General features: G+C 44.0%; 1 protein-coding gene across 4 annotated transcripts in view; it reads right to left on the bottom strand.

The window, feature by feature from the left end:
• The window catches only part of CLIP2 (CAP-Gly domain containing linker protein 2), a 201,650-nt gene that overhangs the window by 55,384 nt on the left and 124,349 nt on the right, over positions 1-21,917 (bottom strand). For all 4 annotated transcript variants that reach the window (XM_069757447.1, XM_069757445.1, XM_069757449.1 and 1 more), the window contains exon 4: positions 7,199-7,323. In XM_069757447.1, coding sequence (XP_069613548.1) covers positions 7,199-7,323 — 125 coding nt within the window. The remainder of the gene's footprint in view (positions 1-7,198; positions 7,324-21,917) is intronic.

Here is a 21,917-nt window from a genome sequence, read left to right as displayed (position 1 = left end):
AAAAGGTAGAAGAGACAGCAAGAGAATCTGTGATCTTGCACCTAATTCTTATCAACAGGGAGGAAATGGTTGAGGAAGTTAAGGTGCTTGGGAATTTAGTAGCCTGCGATCATGCTATCATCGAATTTTGGATTACAAGAGGAAGAAGACCAACGAGGACGCAGACTTTAAGGTCAGACTTCAGAAAGGCAGATTTTAATGGGCTCAGAAAGAGGGTAGGAAAGGTCCAATGGTTGGATGTTCTAAAGGACAGAAATGTCCAAGAAGGATGGGAGATTTTGGTAAATGAAATTCTCATTGCACAATCGGTAACAATCCCGAAAAGAAGGAAGAACTGGAAGCATTTAAAGAGACCAGGATGGATGAACGCAACTTAAAGGGAACCTGTCACCCCGTTTTTTGAGATTGAGATATAAATACTGTTAAATAGGGCCTGCGCTGTGCGTTACTATGGTGTATGTAGTGTACCCCGATTCCCCACCTATGCTGAGAAATACATTACCAAAGTCGCCGTTTTCGCCTGTCAATCAGGCTGGTCTGGTCAGGTGGGTGTGGTGACATCGCTCTTTTCTTCCCCAGCTTTCCGTTGGTGGCGTAGTGGTGTGCGCATGTCCAGAGTTCCGAATCCCCTGCGCGCACTTTGGTAATGTATTTCTCAGCATAGGTGGGGAATCGGGGTACACTACATACACTATAGTAACACACAGCGCAGGCCCTATTTAACAGTATTTATATCTCAATCTCAAAAAACGGGGTGACAGGTTCCCTTTAAACTCTTGTTAAAAAGGAAAACAAAATGTATATTAAATGGAGAGAATGTCATTGTTGAATCGCATGGAAAATATCATCCAAAGATAACATCCGAATACATAGCTAGATTGCCACTGAGCCTTCAGGAAAGGGCTAGGAAACATTCTGTTTGGCTATCTTTATTTAAACATTAGACATATTTTAAACTTTTGTCAAGAGGTGTGAAGGTTGAGAAATGTAGTTCAGTTACATTTTGCAGACACTTATACTATTATTGAGCTCACTGTTTCACGTGAATGGAATCTGTCACCAGGTTTTTGCTACCTAAGCATGATGTAGGCAAAGAGATGCTGAATCCAACAATGTATCACTTAGTTTACTGGGTGCAGCGGTTGTGGCACAATCAGAGTTCTTAGATGTATCATGAAGCAGAACTGAGAAAGTTAACCTCACCCACACCAGGCTGTGTACATTGTCTATTAATAGAGAGCTGCTTATTACAGAAGGGGGCAGATTTAGACCAGGAGGCACGTGCCAGCTATTCCCAGCACTGATAATGTCCTGGTGATAAAACCTTTAGTGTAAGTAAACAACAGCCTTATAAGTGACACATCATTGAAATCTGTGTCCAGAGAGAAAATTAGTAATTTTTTAATCATTATTCATCCTTGATCTTAATTACTCTAGAAGTAAGTACTTACACCAATGTTTACATAAGTAAGAGTAATACACTGAAAATGTTCACATATTCTAAATGTTGGTCGTTTGCAGCAAAACACAATGAAATGTTAGGAAAACGGCCAAACCAGAGAAAAATGCAAATGTATAATAATGAAATTTGAAAGGACAATTTAAATGATGCATGACCTATAAATATGAAGAAAGAATCAGGAAGCATAGAATAACAATATCATTTTCATCTGCAAATGACAGCCATGATTATTTTATGAGATTAGATTCATTTTTGATGAAGGTGGCCTGTTACATTTTATTTTAACTCCTCGGCTACAACAAAGCTGTTTCCTTACGTGAGTAAGTCCAGATACAGTGTGTACAGAAGGTCATAGCTGCACATCTCAGTCTATTGTTAGAAGTCAATTTTACTACTGTTTAGATTAAAAGAGGAACAAAATTATAAATGAGTTAAAAATAACTAACGCTTTCCTTACTCGGAATTTCATTATTTTAATGCTATTAATAATTTTAAAGTCCAATCTAGTGCAGTGCTTCTGAAACTGTAAGCAGGGGTCTCTGCGGGGGGGTGCCCCTGTTGTTGGTGACGGACAGCTGGGAAGGCGCTCTTGACACAAGTAATAAGTGCACAGGCTTTCTCCTTTTGTGCTTATTTTAATGTTACAGTGGGTCCAGAAAACAAAATACAAGACAAACTGAGATCATTTTTCATAAACATGTTAGCATTTGTACGAGCAATGGCAAGGTCCAAGCATCACCTTATTCTGGTTGATGAGTGCTCAGTAGAAAAAGATTTAGATGCCATGATCTATTGTACTCCAAATGCGCTCGTTACCTGAGAGTGCTGCTCTCTACATCTTGACATCGTTTGGAAGCAGAATGTTCATATTCAGGCATTTTAATAGTATCTCAATGTATTTTATTAAACATTAAAGGGGTTGTCCAGGCTGCTCTCGATGCCGTCAGCGGGCGGCCAGATATGATCAGTTGCAGAGTGGAACAGCACAGCTCCGTTAACTCTGTAGTGGCCACAGCAGGGTACTGCAGATCCACCCCTTTTTATCGGAATAGGAGTGAATATGCAGTACCCGGCCACAGCCACTCTACCTCTAATTCCTCAACTAATCACATTTGGTCGCCGCCGTCGCCAAGAACAACTGATTGGTGGGGATGTCAGGTGTTGCACCATCACCAATCTGATAGTGATGACCTATCCTAAGGATAAGCCATCAATATAAAAGTACTGGACAGCCCCTTTAACAGAACTACTTAAAGAGTACCTATCACCAATATGGGGATGCCCTTTTAATTCAATAAAAGAGTGGGAAGTCCCAGACTGGCGATTTTTCTAATAGTTTACCAAGCAGTTACTGAATGACAATATGTTTAGAGTGGTTCTCGTTCAGTCACCATTTTGTAAATGATGCGACAACGTTGGGTTAGTGCAAAGAGCCACATAAAGTCGTGCAAAAGTTTTGCAAGAAAATTGGTCCCTTTCAGGGGACATTAAGAAATGTTCTACACACATTTGTCAATAGCTTATGTTTTAAAAAATCATCAATCTGGGGCTGCCTATTCTTTTATTAAATAAGAAGGGCAGCCCCAGATTGCTGATAGTTTCTCTTTGACGGGAATCTGTCACCACATTTGAACTATCTAAACTATTAATATGGGCATACAGGTTATAGACCACTGAAAAAATTCTTGCCTGCGTGTTGTATATGAGATGCCTTGTTGTGGATAAATCATCTTTTATCTCTTTATATAAATGACCTCTTCCAGGCTATGGGAACGACGCTGCCTGGACGATAACTCTGCCTCCAGAGCTTAGGAAGGGGAAGTTACCAGACAAGTAAATAACACAGAACAGGAAGAATTTTATTTGACTTCTTGCAAACACATTTTTGCAGCTCTCTGAGTACTGCTGTATTGTAACAGCATTGTACCCTGTCTGCCTGTGAGATGGAAGCTGAACCTGCAGAGTTCTGCAGTGAGATCAGGAGAGCAGAGAGCGGCCATTACACATCACACTGGTAACTCCCCTTCATGTATAATAAGCTCTGGAGGCAGAGTTATCTTCCAGGCAGCGTCTCACAATAGCCTGGAAGAGGTATTTTATATAAAGTGATAAAAGATGATTTCTCAACAACAAGGTATCAGATATGAGACATACAGATATCACTCTAATCAGCAGTCTATAACCTGTATGCCCATATTAATAGTTTAGGTAGGTCAAATGTGATGACAGATTCCCTTTAAAGGTAATGTGTTATGATTAATGTATAATGTTATAGTGTATAGGGAAAGTCTAGGGTTCAATTTAGATTACATTAGGCATAGCATAGGATTTTGGGATTAAGTTAGAAAAGGTGAAGATTTAGTTGAGGGCACAGAACTCCCTACAGACATTTCTGCAACGTCTGGAACCTAAAGCTCGAGTCAGGGGCTATGGAGAGCACAGACAACTCTTCTGTACAGTGGAAGATGGCCATGGAACCGTGTGAGGGAAATGTTGCAGATCTCGGGCATAATTTGGAGCTAGATTGGGAAACCCTGGGGCTAACAGGAGGATCAAGTGTAGGGGTGATTGTGAGAACAAGAGTGAGATGTTCCGTGTGGAGGAAACAAGTGACGGAAGGTGCTGTGCCCGATACTGCGTGTTAAAGATGGATGTACTTGAACTGTTAAGTAAAGACGCAAACTTGTTAAAACCAACTCTGTGTCCCCTATTGAATGTGCATCTGGGAGCGGAGGCCTGTAGCCAAAATATGAGTGAACTGCATTACACTTACAGCACATGGGAACTGGGACACCATTTATTTGTGGGGTGCCAGGGTGTGGGAGAACAACAGCCCGTCGCCCATGACCACTGCCCTACGCACGTTACACTGTCTGGCAAAACAAAATTCCCTCTTGCGGTGTGTCAATTCTCGGCAAAGAGTTAACCCTTAAAAATAGTGACAAATGGGTATATGTAACTAAGTCTTATTGTTATGACTGAGCCCTACTAACACAGGGATGAACAAACCAGGGAAGATGTAAAACCTACTAACCACAGGTTCATATATAAACTAGGCAAATCCCTAACATGACCCTGATTTTTCCCGGTCTGACCGCGGAGGTTGGCACCCTAAAGTTACACAATGGCGCCTCCAGTCAATGTTGGCACTGACCCTCAGTATCCATAGCTGCACCCTCGACTATACACAGAGTGTAACACAAAACCACAACAACAGAACGGAGTGACTCAGACAGAGGGTGCCACACAGAGCGAAAGACATGTTCACACATTCATACACTACAGACGGAAGGAAAGGAACCCAAAAAGGCCTTAAGTACTGTATGTGTGAATGAAACAAAATAGGAAAAGAGCTCAGAAGGGGGAACACGCAAAGAAACTTCAGGAGAAGCAATAGAGAAAACCTAAGCAAGATAATGCTGAAATGGGAAGCTGGGACTCCAAACATCCATCTAACTTGAAATATAGAGATTAAAGACTGCATGTTTCAGGAGATTATAAATAAGCCCTCCCAAGATGTGATATGACAAACCAAAATGAGAAAGTGAAAACACATGCATAGAAGCAACACAGCAAAACAAGGACAAGAGCATTATCATAAGTTGGAAAGAGACAACACAGACTGTGGTCAAACAGGGAGGGAAACCCATCCACATCCAGGGATCACCAGATCGAGTCCCGGAGTTAAGCCATGACACTTATCAAACAAGTATATATAACAATACAAGAAATTATACATAATATACATATATATATATATATATATATATATATATATATATATATATAATGAAAATAGAAGAAATGCCTTGTTTATATAATGTAATCATTCCACACAGATAAGGCAATCATAAAAAATGGAGAAATATAATGTCACAGTTTACCGCTATAGAGAGGGGCCAGAAGACCCCAGACCTCCACTGATTAGAAGTAGTGATGAGCGAGTATACTCGTTGCTCGGGTGGTCTCCGAGAATTTGTGACTGCTCGGAGATTTAGTTTTAGTCGCAGCAGCTGCATGATGTTCGACTGTTAGATAGCTTGATTACATGTGGAGATTCCCTAGCAACCAGGCAACCTCCACATGTACTCAGGCTGGCTAGCAGTGGTAAATCATGCAGCTGCATCAACAAAAACTAAATCTCAGAGCAGTCACAAATACTCGGAGACCATCCGAGCGTGCTCAGGAGAACCCGAGCAACGAGTTTACTCGCTCATCACTAATTAGAAGCACTTCTCCTTCATATTACATGGTGCAGGTTTCAATTGGTGGTGCAGAGGTTAAACTGTTCAGCTTAGCGTCTCCAAAGCTTTCCTACTTAGATAATCTCAGCTGTTCAGTATTGGCCAGTCCTCTGATATATACTCGCCTCTGGCAATCTGAGTTGCCAATGTTCGTCTTAACGGGACTCTGTCACCTGAATTTGGAGGGAACAATTTTCAGCCATAGAGGCGGGGTTTTCGGGTGTTTGATTCACCCTTTCCTTACCCGCTGGCTGCATGCTGGCTGCAATATTGGATTGAAGTTCATTCTCTGTCCTCCATAGTACACACCTGCGCAAGGCAAGATTGCCTTGTGCAGGCATGTACTACGGAGGACAGAGAATGAACTTCAATCCAATATTGCAGCCAGCGGGTAAGGAAAGGGTGAATCAAACACCCGAAAACCCCGCCTCTATGGCTGAAAATTGTTCCCTCCAAATTCAGGTGACAGAGTCCCTTTAAGCTGCCTTGTGTGGAGTGGAGGTGTCGGTTGTTGGTAGAGGCATTTCGAGTGTTGATGTGTGACTGTTGCTTGATGTTTCAGCTGTGTGCAAATTATCATTCTATACTAATTGGTTTTCCTTCCTTTTCTCACCAGTTTTCCTCTCTGTTATCTGTGAGTGCATATTTGTATCATAGGTATTTTCATGTATCTCTGTACTTCCTCCTTTGTTAGTCTGGTTTGTCTATATACTTGCACTATAACTGCCCACTTCTCTGGGTGGGGGAGGGATATAGGGCTAATTCAGGAGATCAGGAAGGTATGTGGCCCTAGCGTCTTCACCATCAGAGGTAATCCAGAGAGCAGGGATAGCTAGGTACCCCCCTATCTTTAGGGACAGGGAAGGAACCCATGGCCCCGGTTAATCCGACAACAGAGTTGTGACAAATAACATGGCAAGCTAGAAGCAAAAATGCTGCATGTGAACAGTGGCTAGATTTCAATATGATAGGGAATGTCGCAGAGTGAAATTTTGTCACTATGAGCACAACACCTTTTTTAATTAATCTTGGCCCAGCGATAAGCCATGTCTGACCGCAAAGATGATTCAAATTAATTGATGGCCATATGATAAATAGATATATCAGATAATTCAGAGTTGTTTTTTATGGGCGGTTCTCTAGACATAGAAGGGTACCATCATGAGACAAGTAATTTAGTGATATGTCTGCAGTAAGGTTAATTATATAAAATACATTATTTATTGTAATTATAACATGGGTACCATATTTATATTCAGATACCATTATAATTTTTTGCCAACAGTCAATACCTGTTGTGGTCATTTGTAAACATCCATATTCTTGGAGTTCTCAATGTATGATCCATAGTTACTGACTATTATGGCAGAGCAAACTGAAAATCTCTATAGCCACTACTCCCAATCACTGAAATAGGGCTACATCTCAGTAGGCATAATAACTGATACAACTCTGGAGATTCTACTTACGTAAGGATATAATGTAGTCATACCTGGTACCAGCCACAGCTCCATCATTTTTCCCCAGGGGTTCATCCAGCTCTACTCCACACCACTCTCCTTTTGCAAAATCTGTCTCTCCTACATAACGAACAACGCCAGTTTTTGTACCACCAACCTGCAAAGCAATGCAAACAGCATGTAGTTCAGAAAGGTAACATCACAAATAACACAACCATTATAGCTTAGATGAGTGCAATATAAACCTGACATCTGATACATGCTGCCTGGTCCAAGGTGACGTGCAGCATGTATTAGGCAGTAGCTGCATGATTCCAGTCATATATGTTTTACACTGAAATGATGTGGCATTTCCGAGTACAACATAGGCTAACAGCTGCCGGGAGACTAGTCGGACAGGCGGGTCCCCAACTGCTTCTCCCTGCCTGCTATCTAGAAGTTACAGGCTTCTCCTTGCGAGAACATTTAAAAGTTAAACATATCTGGCTGGAATCATTCCTGTAGATCAGACAGCATATACAGTGGGTAAAATAAGTATTTGATACGCTGCCGATTTTGCAAGTTTTCCCATCTACAAAGAATGGAGAGGTCTGTAATTTTTATCGTTGGTACACTTCAACTGTGAGAGATAGAATCTTTTAAAAAATCCAGAAAATCACATTGTATGATTTTTCCATAATTAATTTGTACTTTATTGCATAAAATAAGTATTTGATACAATAGAAAAACAGAACTTAATATTTGGTACAGAAACCTTTGTTTGCAATTACAGAGGTCAGACATTTCTTGTAGTTCTCGACCAAGTCTGTACACACTGCAGCAGGGATTTTGGCCCCCTCCTCCATATAGATTTTCTCCAGACCTTTCAGGTTTCGGGGATGTCGCTGGGCAACATTGAGTTTCAGCTCCCTCCAAAAATTGTCTATTGGGTTCAGTTCTGGAGACTGGCTAGACCACTCCAGGACCTTGAAATACTTCCTACAGAGCCACCCCTTAGTTGCCCTGGCTGTGTGTTTCGGGTCATTGTCATGCTGGAAGAATCAGCCACGACCCATCTTCATGCTATTACTAAGGAAAGGAAGTTGCTGGCCAAAATCTTGCGATACATGACCACAATCAATCATCCCTTCAATAGGGTGTAATCTTCCTGTCCCCTTTGCAGAAAAGCAGCCTCAAAGTACGATGTTTACCCCACCATCATGCTTCATTGTTGTGGTGGTGTTTTTCTGGTTGTACTCATCCTTCTTCTTCCTCCAAACACAGCGAGTGGAGTTAATACCGAAAAGTTATATTTTGGTCTCATTGGACCACATGACCTTCTCCCATGCCTCCTCTGACTCATCTAGATGCTCAATGGCAAGCTTAAAATGAGCCTTGACCCATGCTGTTGTGAGCAGGGGGACCTTGCGTATCCCGCGGGATTTTAATCCATGACGGCGTAGTGTGTTAATAACGGTAATGTTTGAGACTGTGGTCACAGCTCTCTTCAGGTCATTGACCATGTCCTCCCATGTAGATCTGGGCTGATTCCTGACCTTTCTCAGAATCATCCTTACCCCATGAGGTGAGATGTTGCATGGAGCACCAGACCAAGGAAGATTGACAGTCATCTTGTTTTTCTCCCATTTTCTAATAATTGCGCCATCAGTGGTTGCCTTCTCACCAAGCTCCTTGTCAATTGTCCTGTACCCATCCCAGCCTTGTGTATGTCTACAATTATGTCCTTGGTGTCCTTAGACAGCTTTTTGGACTTGGCCATGGTAAAGAGGTTAGAGTGTGAGTGGTTGAGTGTGTGGACAGGTGTCTTTTATACAGGTGACGAGTTCAGACAAGTGCAATTAATACAGGTAATGAGTACAGAGTAGGACGGCTTTTTAAAGAAAAACTAACAGGTCTGAGAGAACCAGAATTCTTGCTGGTTGGTAGGTGATCAAATACTTATTTAATGCAATAAAATGCAATTTAAAGGGAACCTGTCACCCCGTTTTTTCAGATTGAGATAAAAATACTGTTAAATAGGGCCTGCGCTGTGCGTTACAATAGTGTATGTAGTGTACCCTCATTCGCCACCTATGCTGCGAAATACATTACCAAAGTCGCCGTTTTCGCCTGTCAATCAGGCTGGTCAGGTCGGGTGGGCGTGGTGACATCGCTGTTTCTTCCCCAGCTTTCCGTTGGTGGCGTAGTGGTGTGCGCATGTCCAAGTGCCGAATCCACTGCGCGCAGGTGAAGAAAAAGCGCGCGATCTGCGCTATTACTCTTGTCATCGGTGGGGGCGGCCATCTTCCTGAGGCCGTGCGTGCGCAGATGGAGTGCTCTGCTGCACGGGGCTTCAGGAAAATGGCCGCGGGATGCCGTGCGTGCGCAGATGGAGATCGCGGCAGCCATTTTCCTGAAGCCGAGATGCAAACTCGGCTTTGGGGTTAAGTTGCCAGTTAGTAGCATTCTGAAGCTGACTAGCCCCCATACTGAAAGGCCTGGCAACTGGGAGGAAATTAACTTTACTCCTCCTGGAAACCTCTAGCTTTCAGTCGTAGAGGTGCAGCCAGTGCAGGTTCAGTCACCACTCAGTGCACAGTGAGTGGTGGCTGTAACCACACCCCAGCACTGCCTGACAGCCAGCTCTGCACACATACATTGCAGAGACAGCTGTCAGTCAATGTGCTAGCACTTGCTTACATCCGCCACTCACTGTGTTCTGATCAATGACTGAAGCTGCAGCGGCCGCACCTCTACAACTGAAAGCCGTACTTTCGACTTGGCAGCCCAAAAGCTTTAGAATACTGTTAACCTGCAGATTAACACCATATCTTCAGGTTAACATGACAGGTTCTCTTTAAAAGAGATACTTTTAGTAAGAATGCATGTGAATATAAATGAAATATATGTGAAACCCTGCTAGACATCTCTGATGATGAGCTCTTCATGATGAATAAAACAGAAATAACTACTGTTTTGTCCTATGGAACGTTTCAACCTTGATCCTTCTCCAGTTTTAGCATCTATGTCATCTTTGACTGCAACACAGATAGTAGAAAATCTTTTGTGATCCATTAATGTACCATGAGTACTGTAGATCGAAGGACGAGTATCACAGGTAGAGTACCATATGTAGAAGGACAAGTACCACAGGTAGAGTAGCATATGTAGAAGGACGAGTACCACAGGTAGAGTACCACCATATGTAGAAGGACGAGTTCCACAGGTAGAGTACCACCACATGTAGAAGGATGAGTACCACAGGTAGAGTACCACCATATGTAGAAGGACGAGTACCACAGGTAGAGTACCACCACATGTAGAAGGATGAGTACCACAGGTAGAGTACCACCATATGTAGAAGGATGAGTACCACAGGTAGACTACCATATGTAGAAGGACGAGTACCACAGGTAGAGTACCATATGTAGAAGGACGAGTACCACAGGTAGAGTACCACCATATGTAGAAGGACGAGTACCACAGGTAGAGTACCGCCAAATGTAGAAGGACGAGTACCCCAGGTAGAGTACCACCATATGTAGAAGAATGAGTATCACAGTTAGACTACCATATGTAGAAGGACGAGTACCACAGGTAGAGTACCATATGTAGAAGGACGAGTACCACAGGTAGAGTACCACCATATGTAGAAGGACGAGTACCACAGGTAGAGTACCACCAAATGTAGAAGGACAAGTACCACAGGTAGAGTACCATATGTAGAAGGACGAGTACCCCAGGTAGAGTACCATATGTAGAAAGACGAGTACCACAGGTAGAGTACCATATGTAGAAGGACGAGTACCACAGGTAGAGTACCATATGTAGAAGGACGAGTACCCCAGGTAGAGTACCACCATATGTAGAAGGATGAGTATCACAGGTAGACTACCATATGTAGAAGGACGAGTACCACAGGTAGAGTACCATATGTAGAAGGACGAGTACCACAGGTAGAGTACCACCATATGTAGAAGGACGAGTACCACAGGTAGAGTACCATATGCAGAAGGACGAGTACCACAGGTAGAGTACCACCATATGTAGAAGGACGAGTACCACAGGTAGAGTACCACCAAATGTAGAAGGACGAGTACCACAGGTAGAGTACCACCATATGTAGAAGAATGAGTATCACAGGTAGACTACCATATGTAGAAGGACGAGTACCACAGGTAGAGTACCATATGTAGAAGGACGAGTACCACAGGTAGAGTACCACCATATGTAGAAGGATGAGTACCACAGGTAGAGTACCACCAAATGTAGAAGGACGAGTACCACAGGTAGAGTACCATATGTAGAAGGACGAGTACCCCAGGTAGAGTACCATATGTAGAAGGACGAGTACCACAGGTAGAGTACCATATGTAGAAGGACGAGTACCACAGGTAGAGTACCATATGTAGAAGGACGAGTACCCCAGGTAGAGTACCACCATATGTAGAAGGACGAGTACCACAGGTAGAGTACCATATGTAGAAGGATGATGCACATATGATTACAATGATCCTTCATAGAATATTAACAAATAAATATTTTGGGTCCCCCCCCCAGCAAAGTCATACTATTATTTTTTATGCAATCTGGTGGCAATCATTGTGTGTAAAATCAAATCTGTCAGTTAAAATTTGGGTCCTTAGGCCCAATTATTATTTATTTAATAACGGCTCATTCATTTGTCTTCTGTTTTCAGACTCTGAATATCCATTTAAAGGGAATCTGTCAGAATGATCCACCCCCAAACTGTTTACATGATAATAAAAAACTACACACAAAGAAAATACTCCAATGAATCCATATAAAAATATATACATTTTATTGAACCATGTCTAAAACATATTTAAAAAGGGTGACATCATATAGAAAAAAATGAAAAAGCAAACACTGGGCAGAAGGATGAATTATGTCCAATAATAGTAAATGCATAGAGATCGGTAATAAGGTCCCTAGATGAATAAATGAAAGCACAGTGCTTAAAATGGGTCAAATACAAAATACATATAGATAAGGACTAGTCATATCCTACAGGACTGGGTAAAGTTGTTTAGATATCAATAAGAAACTCCATAACATTCAAGAAAAACATTTGCGGTCCTCCGTGTTTATGCTGTGGGGCACCTTTTGTGTTTACATGATCTTGTTGCTCTTTGAAAGATATTATCACCTTCACCTTTACTTATGCAATCCCTGATTGAAAAACAATCGTGTTTTAATTCATATGCAAATTAGTTTTAAGTGCTCTGTGAGTGTGACAGTGCTTCCCAAGGCTCTGCTTGCTGGGCTCTAATCCCTCCCCCCAAGCTCCACCTTCCTCTGCTTCTCTACACAGCAACCAGCCAATGAGCTGTCTGACAAGCAAAGCAAGGTGGAGCTGGGTTGGAAAAATCACGGCGGAAGCAGAGATTTGGGATCATTTAAGGCTCATTTGCATATAAAACAGCAATTTTTCAATAGATTGCATAAGTAAAGGTGTGAATGACATTATCTTTCAGAGAGCACATGGCCATGTAAACAGTTTGGGCAAGGTGGCGAGGAAGGAGAAATCGTTTGACAGATTCCCAATAATGGAGTCATTATTACTTACCTTTCAGCATAATAGACCAAATTATAGCTTGTAATTCCAGCTTTACGCCCTTGAGGAAGCGAGTGTCTATATGCACGTCGGGATTGCGGTCACTTCATGGACAAGAGGAGACATAACATGGGTAATTAACCCTTGATTTATCTATGTATATATGATGCTATTCATGATTGATACATTGTAGTGGTTTTAGCAATGCATATTGGCACTAGACATAGTGGCGGTTACAGGTGGAACTGATTAGTCTCGGTACTGACAAGTGACTGTTTGTTCCACCTGTTACATTGCTTGTATGCATTGCTTTCCACATGTATATGTCATTTTTTAGCATAATATATCGTCCTGATCTACCCTGTGACTGTTTCTTTCCTTTGGGATCACACTATTTTATTACATCCAATTATACAGTTAGGGCCAGAAATATTTGGACAGTGACACAAGTTTTGTTATTTTAGCTGTTTACAAAAACATGTTCAGAAATACAATTATATATATAATATGGACTGAAAGTGCACACTCCCAGCTGCAATATGATAGTTTCCACATCCAAATCGGACAAAGGGTTTAGGAATCATAGCTCTGTAATGCATAGCGTCCTCTTTTTCAAGGGACCAAAAGTAATTGGACAATGGACTCTAAGGGCTGCAATTAACTCTGAAGGCGTCTCCCTCGTTAACCTGTAATCAATGAAGTAGTTAAAAGGTCAGGGGTGGATTCCAGGTGTGTGGTTTTGCATTTGGAAGCTGTTGCTGTGAGCAGACAACATGCGGTCAAAGGAACTCTCAATTGAGGTGAAGCAGAACATCCTGAGGCTGAAAAAAAAAGAAAAAATCCATCAGAGAGATAGCAGACATGCTTGGAGTAGCAAAATCAACAGTTGGGTACATTCTGAGAAAAAAGGAATTGACTGGTGAGCTTGGGAACTCAAAAAGGCCTGGGCGTCCACGGATGACAACAGTGGTGGATGATCGCCGCATACTTAGTTTGGTGAAGAAGAACCCGTTCACAACATCAACTGAAGTCCAGAACACTCTCAGTGAAGTAAGTGTATCTGTCTCTAAGTCAACAGTAAAGAGAAGACTCCATGACAGTAAATACAAAGGGTTCACATCTAGATGCAAACCATTCATCAATACCAAAAATAGACATGCCAGAGTTAAATTTGCAGAAAAACACCTCAAGAAGCCAGCTCAGTTCTGGAAAAGTATTCTATGGACAGATGAGACAAAGATCAACCTGTACCAGAATGATGGGAAGAAAAAAGTTTGGAGAAGAAAGGGAACGGCACATGATCCAAGGCACACCACATCCTCTGTAAAACATGGTGGAGGCAACGTGATGGCATGGGCATGCATGGCTTTCAATGGCACTGGGTCACTTGTGTTTATTGATGACATAAGAGCAGACAAGAGTAGCCGGATGAATTCTGAAGTGTACCGGGATATACTTTCAGCCCAGATTCAGCCAAATGCTGCAAAGTTGATTGGACGGCGCTTCATAGTACAGATGGACAATGACCCCAAGCATACAGCCAAAGCTACCCAGGAGTTCATGAGTGCCAAAATGTGGCACATTCTGCAATGGCCAAGTCAATCTCCAGATCTAAACCCAATTGAGCATGCATTTCACTTGCTCAAATCCAGACTTAAGACGGAAAGACCCACAAACAAGCAAGACCTGAAGGCTGCGGCTGTAAAGGCCTGGCAAAGCATTAAGAAGGAGGAAACCCAGCGTTTGGTGATGTCCATGGGTTCCAGACTTAAGGCAGTGATTGCCTCCAAAGGATTTGCAACAAAATATTGAAAATAAAAATATTTTGTTTGGGTTATGTTTATTTGTCCAATTACTTTTGACCTCCTAAAATGTGGAGTGTTTGTAAAGAAATGTGTACAATTCCTACATTTTCTATCAGATATTTTTGTTCAACCCTTCAAATTAAACGTTACAATCTGCACTTGAATTCTGTTGTAGAGGTTTCATTTCAAATCCAATGTGGTGGCATGCAGAGCCCAACTCGCGAAAATTGTGTCACTGTCCAAATATTTCTGGCCCTAACTGTATATCTATGTGGTAAATGCCTACCTTTAATAAAATATTTATATTTTGAGATACATTATGTTAGGAGTCGAGTTTCCTCTGCTGCACAGGGGGAATCTCGATCCGTGTCTGCTGCGGTCTCCCATTCTGCACCGGCCGCAGTGGAGCTTGCTCAGCGGAGATGACGGTCCCAGCGTGTCGCTGGGACTGATACCGTGCAAAGGGTTACTGCTGCCTCTCCAGGCTCTGCTATTGTACCCTGCACTGACCTGCGGCGAGCAGGCTTTTCTGGGACTAAGTCCTGCTTTGCACACACTGAGCATGCCGAGGGTAAGATCTCTCAGTGGAGATCAAGGGTCACATGCTCAGGTACTGCAGCAACTTCCATTGGTCCTTCTTGGAAGGTCCTGTAGGTTCTAGGACTAAGTCCTGCTTTGCACACACAGAGCTGTTGTGAATTCCGCTCTTGGGCTCCCTCCGGTGGTTGTAAGTGGCACTTTTATGAGTTCTGCTCTTGTGGTTTCTAGTGGTATGGCTGCTCCTTGGAGTTAGCTGTCATCAGCTGCCTCCACTTATCGTCTCTTCTGCTCGGCTATTTAAGTCTGGCTCTATCTTCAGCCAGTGCCACTTGTAAATGGTTCCTGGTTGGATTCACATCTCTTTGGAGTTCCCTGTTATCCTGACCAGTTCAGCTAAGCTAAGTTTTTGCTTGCCCTTTTCTGTCCATAGATTGTGGACTTATCCATTCGGTGCTTTCTATGTTTGTCCAGCTTATCAGTGTGAATTAATTCTGTCTTGCTGGAAGCTCTGGGAGGCAGATTTGCCCTCCGCACCTTTAGTCAGGTGTGGAGATTTTTTGTAAACTCTGCGTGGATTTTTGTAGTGTTTTATACTGACCGCACAGTATTCCATCCTGTCCTATCTATTTAGTTAGACTGGCCTTCTGTGCTCATCCTGGTTTCATTCTGTGTATGTCTTTTTCCTCTCCACTCACAGTCATTATTTGTGGGGGGGGGGGGCTAATCTATCCTTTGGGGATTTTCTCTGAGGCAAGATAACTTTCCTGCTTCTATCTTTAGGGGTAAATAGCTCTTAGGCTGTGACGAGATGCCTAGGGAGAGTTAGGAGCATTCCACGGCTACTTCTAGTGTTGTGTTGAGCTTAGGGACTGCGGTCAGTACAGATATCACTTCCTTCAGAGCTCGTTCCATGTTGCTCCTAGACCACCGTATCATAACAGTACAAGTGGCCAAAAATGAATTAAATGCATCTCAAAAGAAGGAAAAGAAAGTTCTGAACCATTTTTTTTCTGTGCTCTGGTTTGTCTTTTTTTTTTTCCTCTTGATATCTGGGTGGTTCAGGATATATGCTTTGGCATGGATGTTCAGGGTTTGTTTTCTCGTGTGGATCAACTTGCTGCAAGAGTACAGAGTATCCAGGACTATGTTGTCCAGACTCCGGCTTTAGAGCCCAGAATTCCTACTCCTGATTTGTTTTTTGGGGACAGATCCAAGTTTTTGAACTTTAAAAATAACTGCAAATTGTTTTTTTGCTTTGAAACCCCGTTCTTCTGGTGATCCCATTCAGCAAGTAAAAATCATCATATCCTTGCTGCGTGGTGACCCTCAAGACTGGGCTTTTTCTCTTGAAACAGGGGATCCGGCATTATTGAATATAGATGCATTTTTTCAAGCGCTCGGATTATTGTATGATGAACCTAATTCTGTGGATCATGCAGAAAAAACCCTGTTGGCCTTGTGTCAAGGTCAGGAAGCGGCACAGTTATACTGCCAGAAATTTTGAAAATGGTCTGTGCTCACTAAATGGAATGAAGAGGCTCTGGCTGCTATTTTCAGAAAAGGTCTTTCTGAAACCCTTAAAGATGTTATGGTGGGCTTCCCTACGCCTGCCGGTTTGAGCGAATCTATGTCTCTAGCCATTCAGATTGCTCGGCGTCTGCGCGAGTGCAAAGCTGTGCACCATATGGCAGTATCCTCTGAGCAAAGTCCTGAACCTATGCAATTTGATAGGATTTTGACTAGAATAGAACGGCAGGAATTCAGACGTCAGAATAGGCTGTGTTTTTACTGTGGTGATTCGGCTCATGTTATCTCTGATTGCCCTAAGCGTACTAAGAGAGTCGCTAGGTCTGTTACCATTAGTACTATACAGCCTAAATTTCGCTTATCTGTGACCCTGATTTGCTCATTGTCGTCCTTTTCTGTCATGGCATTTGTGGATTCAGGCGCTGCCCTGAACTTAATGGACTTAGAATTCGCCAGGCGCTGTGGTTTTTCCTTGCAGCCTTTGCAGAGCCCTATTCCTTTGAGGGGTATTGATGCTACACCCTTGGCCAAGGATAAACCTTAGTACTGGACACAGATGACTATGTACATGGTTCCTGCACATCAGGAAGATTGCCGTTTTCTGGTGTTGCATAACCTGCATGATGTTGTTGTACTGGGTTTTCCATGGTTACAGGAACATAATCCGGTGCTGGATTGGAAAACTATGTCGGTGACTAGTTGGGGTTGTCGAGGAGTACATAGTGACGTTCCTTTTATGTCAATTTCCTCTTCCCCCTCTTCTGAGGTCCCTGAGTTTTTGTTGGATTTCCAGGATGTATTTGATGAGCCCAAGTCCAGTTCCCTTCCTCCACATAGGGACTGTGATTGTGCTATTAACTTGATTCCTGGTTGTAAGTTCCCTAAGGGCCGACTTTTCAATCTGTCTGTGCCAGAGCATGCCGCCATGCGGAGCTATGTTAAGGAATCTTTGGAGAAAGGGCATATTCGGCCCTCTTTGTCACCATTGGGAGCGGGTTTCTTTTTTGTTGCTAAGAAGGATGGCTCCTTGAGACCCTGTATTGATTATCGTCTTCTTAATAAGATCACGGTCAAATTCCAATAACCCTTGCCTTTGCTTACTGATTTGTTTGCTCAGATTAAGGGGGCTAGTTGGTTTACTAAGATTGACCTCCGAGGGGCATATAATCTTGTTCGTATTAATCAGGGTGACGAATGGAAAACTGCATTTAATACGCCCGAAGGCCATTTTGAATACCTTGTGATGCCATTTGGGCTCTCTAATGCTCCATCTGTGTTCCAGTCTTTCATGCATGATATTTTCCACAATTATCTTGATAAATTCATGGTCGTATATTTGGATGATATTTTGATTTTTTCCGATGATTGGGAGTCTCATGTGAAGCAGGTCAGGATGGTGTTCCAGATCCTTCGTGATAATCCTTTATTTGTGAAGGGGTCTAAGTGCCTATTCTGAGTTCAGAAGGTCTCTTTTTTGGGTTTTATTTTTTCTCCCTCGTCTATAGAAATGGATCCTGTTAAGGTCCAAGCTATTCATGACTGGATCCAACCCACATCTGTGAAGGGTCTTCAAAAATTTTTGGGTTTTGCTAATTTCTATCGCCGTTTCATTGCCAACTTTTCCAGTGTGGTTAAGCCCCTTACTGATTTGACGAAGAAAGGCGCTGATGTGACGAATTGGTCCTCTGAGGCTGTTGAGGCCTTTCAGGAGCTTAAACGCCGATTTACTTCTGCCCCTGTGTTGCATCAACCGGATGTTTCTCTTCCTTTTCAGGTTGAGGTCGACGCTTCTGAGATTGGGGCAGGGGCCGTTTTGTCTCAGAGGGATTCTGATGGTTCTTTGATGAAACCGTGTGCTTTTTTTTCCAGAAAGTTTTCGCCTGCGGAACGCAATTATGATGTTGGCAATCGGGAGTTGTTGGCTATGAAGTGGGCGTTTGAGGAGTGGCGACATTGGCTTGAGGGAGCTAAACACCGTGTTGTGGTCCTGACCGATCATAAGAATCTGATTTACCTCAAGTCGGCCAAGCGGCTGAATCCTAGACAGGCTCGATGGTCCCTGTTTTTCTCCCGTTTTGATTTTGTGGTCTCGTATCTTCCGGGATCTAAGAATGTTAAGGCTGATACCCTCTCTAGGAGTTTTTCGCCTGATTCTCCTGGAGTCCTTGAGCCGGTTGGCATTCTTAAGGAGGGGGTGATTCTTTCTGCTATCTCCCCTGATTTGCGGCGGGTGCTTCAGGAATTTCAGGCTGATAGGCCTGACCGCTGTCCAGTGGGGAAGCTGTTTGTTCCTGATAGATGGACAAGTAAGGTAGTTTCTGAGGTTCATTGTTCAGTGTTGGCTGGGCATCCTGGGATTTTGGTACCAGAGATTTGGTTGCTAGGTCCTTTTGGTGGCCTTCCTTGTCGCGCGATGTGCGTGCTTTTGTGCAGTCCTGTGGGACTTGCGCCCGGGCCAAGCCTTGCTGTTCCCACGCTAGTGGGTTGCTTTTGCCTTTGCCGGTCCCTGAGAGGCCCTGGATGCATATTTCCATGGATTTTATTAAGGATCTTCCTGTTTCCCAGAAGATGTCTGTTATCTGGGTTGTTTGTGACCGGTTCTCTAAAATGGTCCATCTGGTACCTTTGCCTAAGTTGCCTTCCTCCTCAGATCTGGTTCCATTATTTTTTCAGCATGTAGTTCGTTTGCATGGCATTCCGGAGAATATTGTGTCTGACAGAGGTTCTCAGTTTGTCTCTAGATTTTGGCGGGCCTTTTGTGCTAGGATGGGCATTGATTTGGCTTTTTCTTCGGCGTTTCATCCTCAGACTAATGGCCAAACTGAGCGAACTAATCAGACCTTGGAGACCTATTTGAGATGCTTTGTGTCTGCTGATTAGGATGATTGGGTGTCTTTCTTGCCGTTGGCCGAGTTTGCCCTTAATAATCGGGCTAGTTCGGCTACTTTGGTTTCACCTTTCTTTTGTAATTTTGGTTTTCATCCTCGTTTTTCTTCTGGGCAGGTTGAGCATTCTGATTGTCCTGGTGTTGATTCTGTGGTGGACAGGCTGCAGCAGATTTGGACTCATGTGGTGGACAATTTGACGTTGTCTCAGGAAAGGGCTCAACGTTTTGCTAACCGCCGTCGGTGTGTTGGTCCCCGGCTTCGTATGGGGGATTTGGTTTGGTTGTCTTCTCGTCATGTTCCTATGAAGGTTTCTTCTCCTAAGTTTAAGCCTCGGTTTATTGGTCCTTATAAAATTTCTGAAATTATTAATCCGGTGTCTTTTCGTTTGGCTCTTCCTGCCTCTTTTGCCATTCATAATGTTTTCCATAGATCTTTGTTGCGGAGATATGTGGTGCCCGTTGTTCCCTCGGTTGACCCTCCTGCCCCGGTGTTGGTTGAGGGAGAGTTGGAATATGAGGTTGAGAAGATTTTGGATTCTCATTTTTCGAGCCGGAGGCTTCAGTATCTTGTCAAGTGGAAGGGTTATGGCCAGGAGGATAATTCTTGGGTTGTTGCCTCCGATGTCCATGCCACCGATTTGGTTCGTGCTTTTCACTTGGCTCGTCCTGATCGGCCTGGGGGCTCTGGTGAGGGTTCGGTGACCCCTCCTCGAGGGGGGAGTACTTGTTAGGAGTCAAGTTTCCTCTGCTGCACAGGGGAAATCTCGATCCGTGTCTGCTGCGGTCTCCCATTCGGTATCGGCCGCAGTGGGCTCTGCTCAGCGGAGACGTCGCTCCCAGCGTCTCGCTGGGGCTGATTCGGTGCATAGGGTCACTACTGCCTTTTCTGGCTTTCCTATGGTACCCTGCACTGATCTGCGGCGAGCGAGCCTCTCTGGGACTAAGTCCTTGTTTACTCACACTGAGCATGCCCAGGGCAGGGTCTCCCATTGGAGGTCGAGGGCCACATGTTCGGTCACATGCTCAGGTGCTGCAGTACATTCCATTGGTCCTTCTGGAAGGTCCTGAAAGGGCAAAACATGCTCAGGTACTGCAGCACTTTCCATTGGTCCTTCTGGAAGGTCCTGAGAGGGCAAAAACTTCAGTAGCAGCTTCCTGTGCTGCAACTATATAAACTGCGCATGACCGCACGGCCATGCGCTAGTATTGTCTTATGTTATGTGCTTTGCGCCAGTGTGGTCACATGTATGTGTGTTCAGGGACCCGGCTGAAATAAGCCCCTAGAATGCTGGCTCCTCCGGCGAGGAGATTGAGTCTGAGTGTATTCAGGGACCCGGCTGAAATAAGCCCCTAGAATGCTGGCTCCTCCGGCGAGGAGTTTTGTGTGTTTGTGTGACCACTGACTGCTCTCTGTTCGGGCAGTTAGCCTGTGCCTCTGTGGAGTCTAACAGGGCACAGTGCTTTCCTTTCACGGCTACTCAGTGAATTAACTGAGTTAGTCTATACCGCCATATAGCTCCGCCGTTTGCTAGCAGCAGGTACTCCTGCACGGTGGACCCCGGGCTGCGAACGCACCAATATCAATAAATATCTCTATTTACTCGGTGCGTTCCGCTAGCCTTAACAGAATACTAGCGCCAGGGTCTGGCTAGTCAATGGCGGACATTCAGCAATCTTTGCGGTATATCCAGCAGCTGGAGGGTAGGTTGGCGGCTCTCGAGAGCTCAACCTCAGCTGTGGATGTTACCGCAGTTGCTGTACAGACTGCTAGCGTGGCTGCAGCAACCTTGTCCACTGCCACCCCTGTTCCGACGTTATCTCGCCTCCCGCTGCCAGAAAAATTTTCTGGAAATAGCAAAACTTGTAGGGGATTCGTGAGTCAGTGCTCTATTCACCTCGAGCTCCTGGCTGCATGTTTTCCTACAGAGCGGGCTAAGGTGGGATTTATTGTGTCTCTTTTGTCAGACAGGGCGTTGGAGTGGGCTACGTCGCTGTGGGAGCGTGGTGATCATGTGGTGCAGAGTGCTCCATTGTTCCTGAGCACTCTGAAAAAGGTCTTTTTAGGACTTCAAGTCACCCATGACACAGCGCTCCAACTACTGGCATTAACTCAGGGTGAGTCCTTGGTCAGCCATTTTTCCGTCCGCTTCCGTACTTTAGCTTCCGAGCTGGAGTGGTCGGATAAAGCCCTTATCCCCATATTTTGGAGGGGCCTGGCTGACCACATTAAGGACGCTCTGGCCACTAGGGAGATTCCTGCCACACTGGAGGAGTTAATAACTGTCTCTACTCGTATTGACCTCCGTTTTAACGAGCGGCGGTTTGAGCGAGCCCAGTGTAGGCAGAGGTTTCGGCTGGCTCCCACCTTCGCCAAACCTTTGGAATCTCCAGTCCAGGCATCCGAGTCACATGAGGCCTTAGAGGTGACACGAACG

Source organism: Ranitomeya imitator, chromosome 3, assembly GCF_032444005.1.
Source record: "Ranitomeya imitator isolate aRanImi1 chromosome 3, aRanImi1.pri, whole genome shotgun sequence".
NCBI classification, from domain to species: domain Eukaryota; kingdom Metazoa; phylum Chordata; class Amphibia; order Anura; family Dendrobatidae; genus Ranitomeya; species Ranitomeya imitator.
Note: the sequence above shows the minus strand (reverse complement) of the source record. Positions and strands in the feature narration are given on the sequence as shown.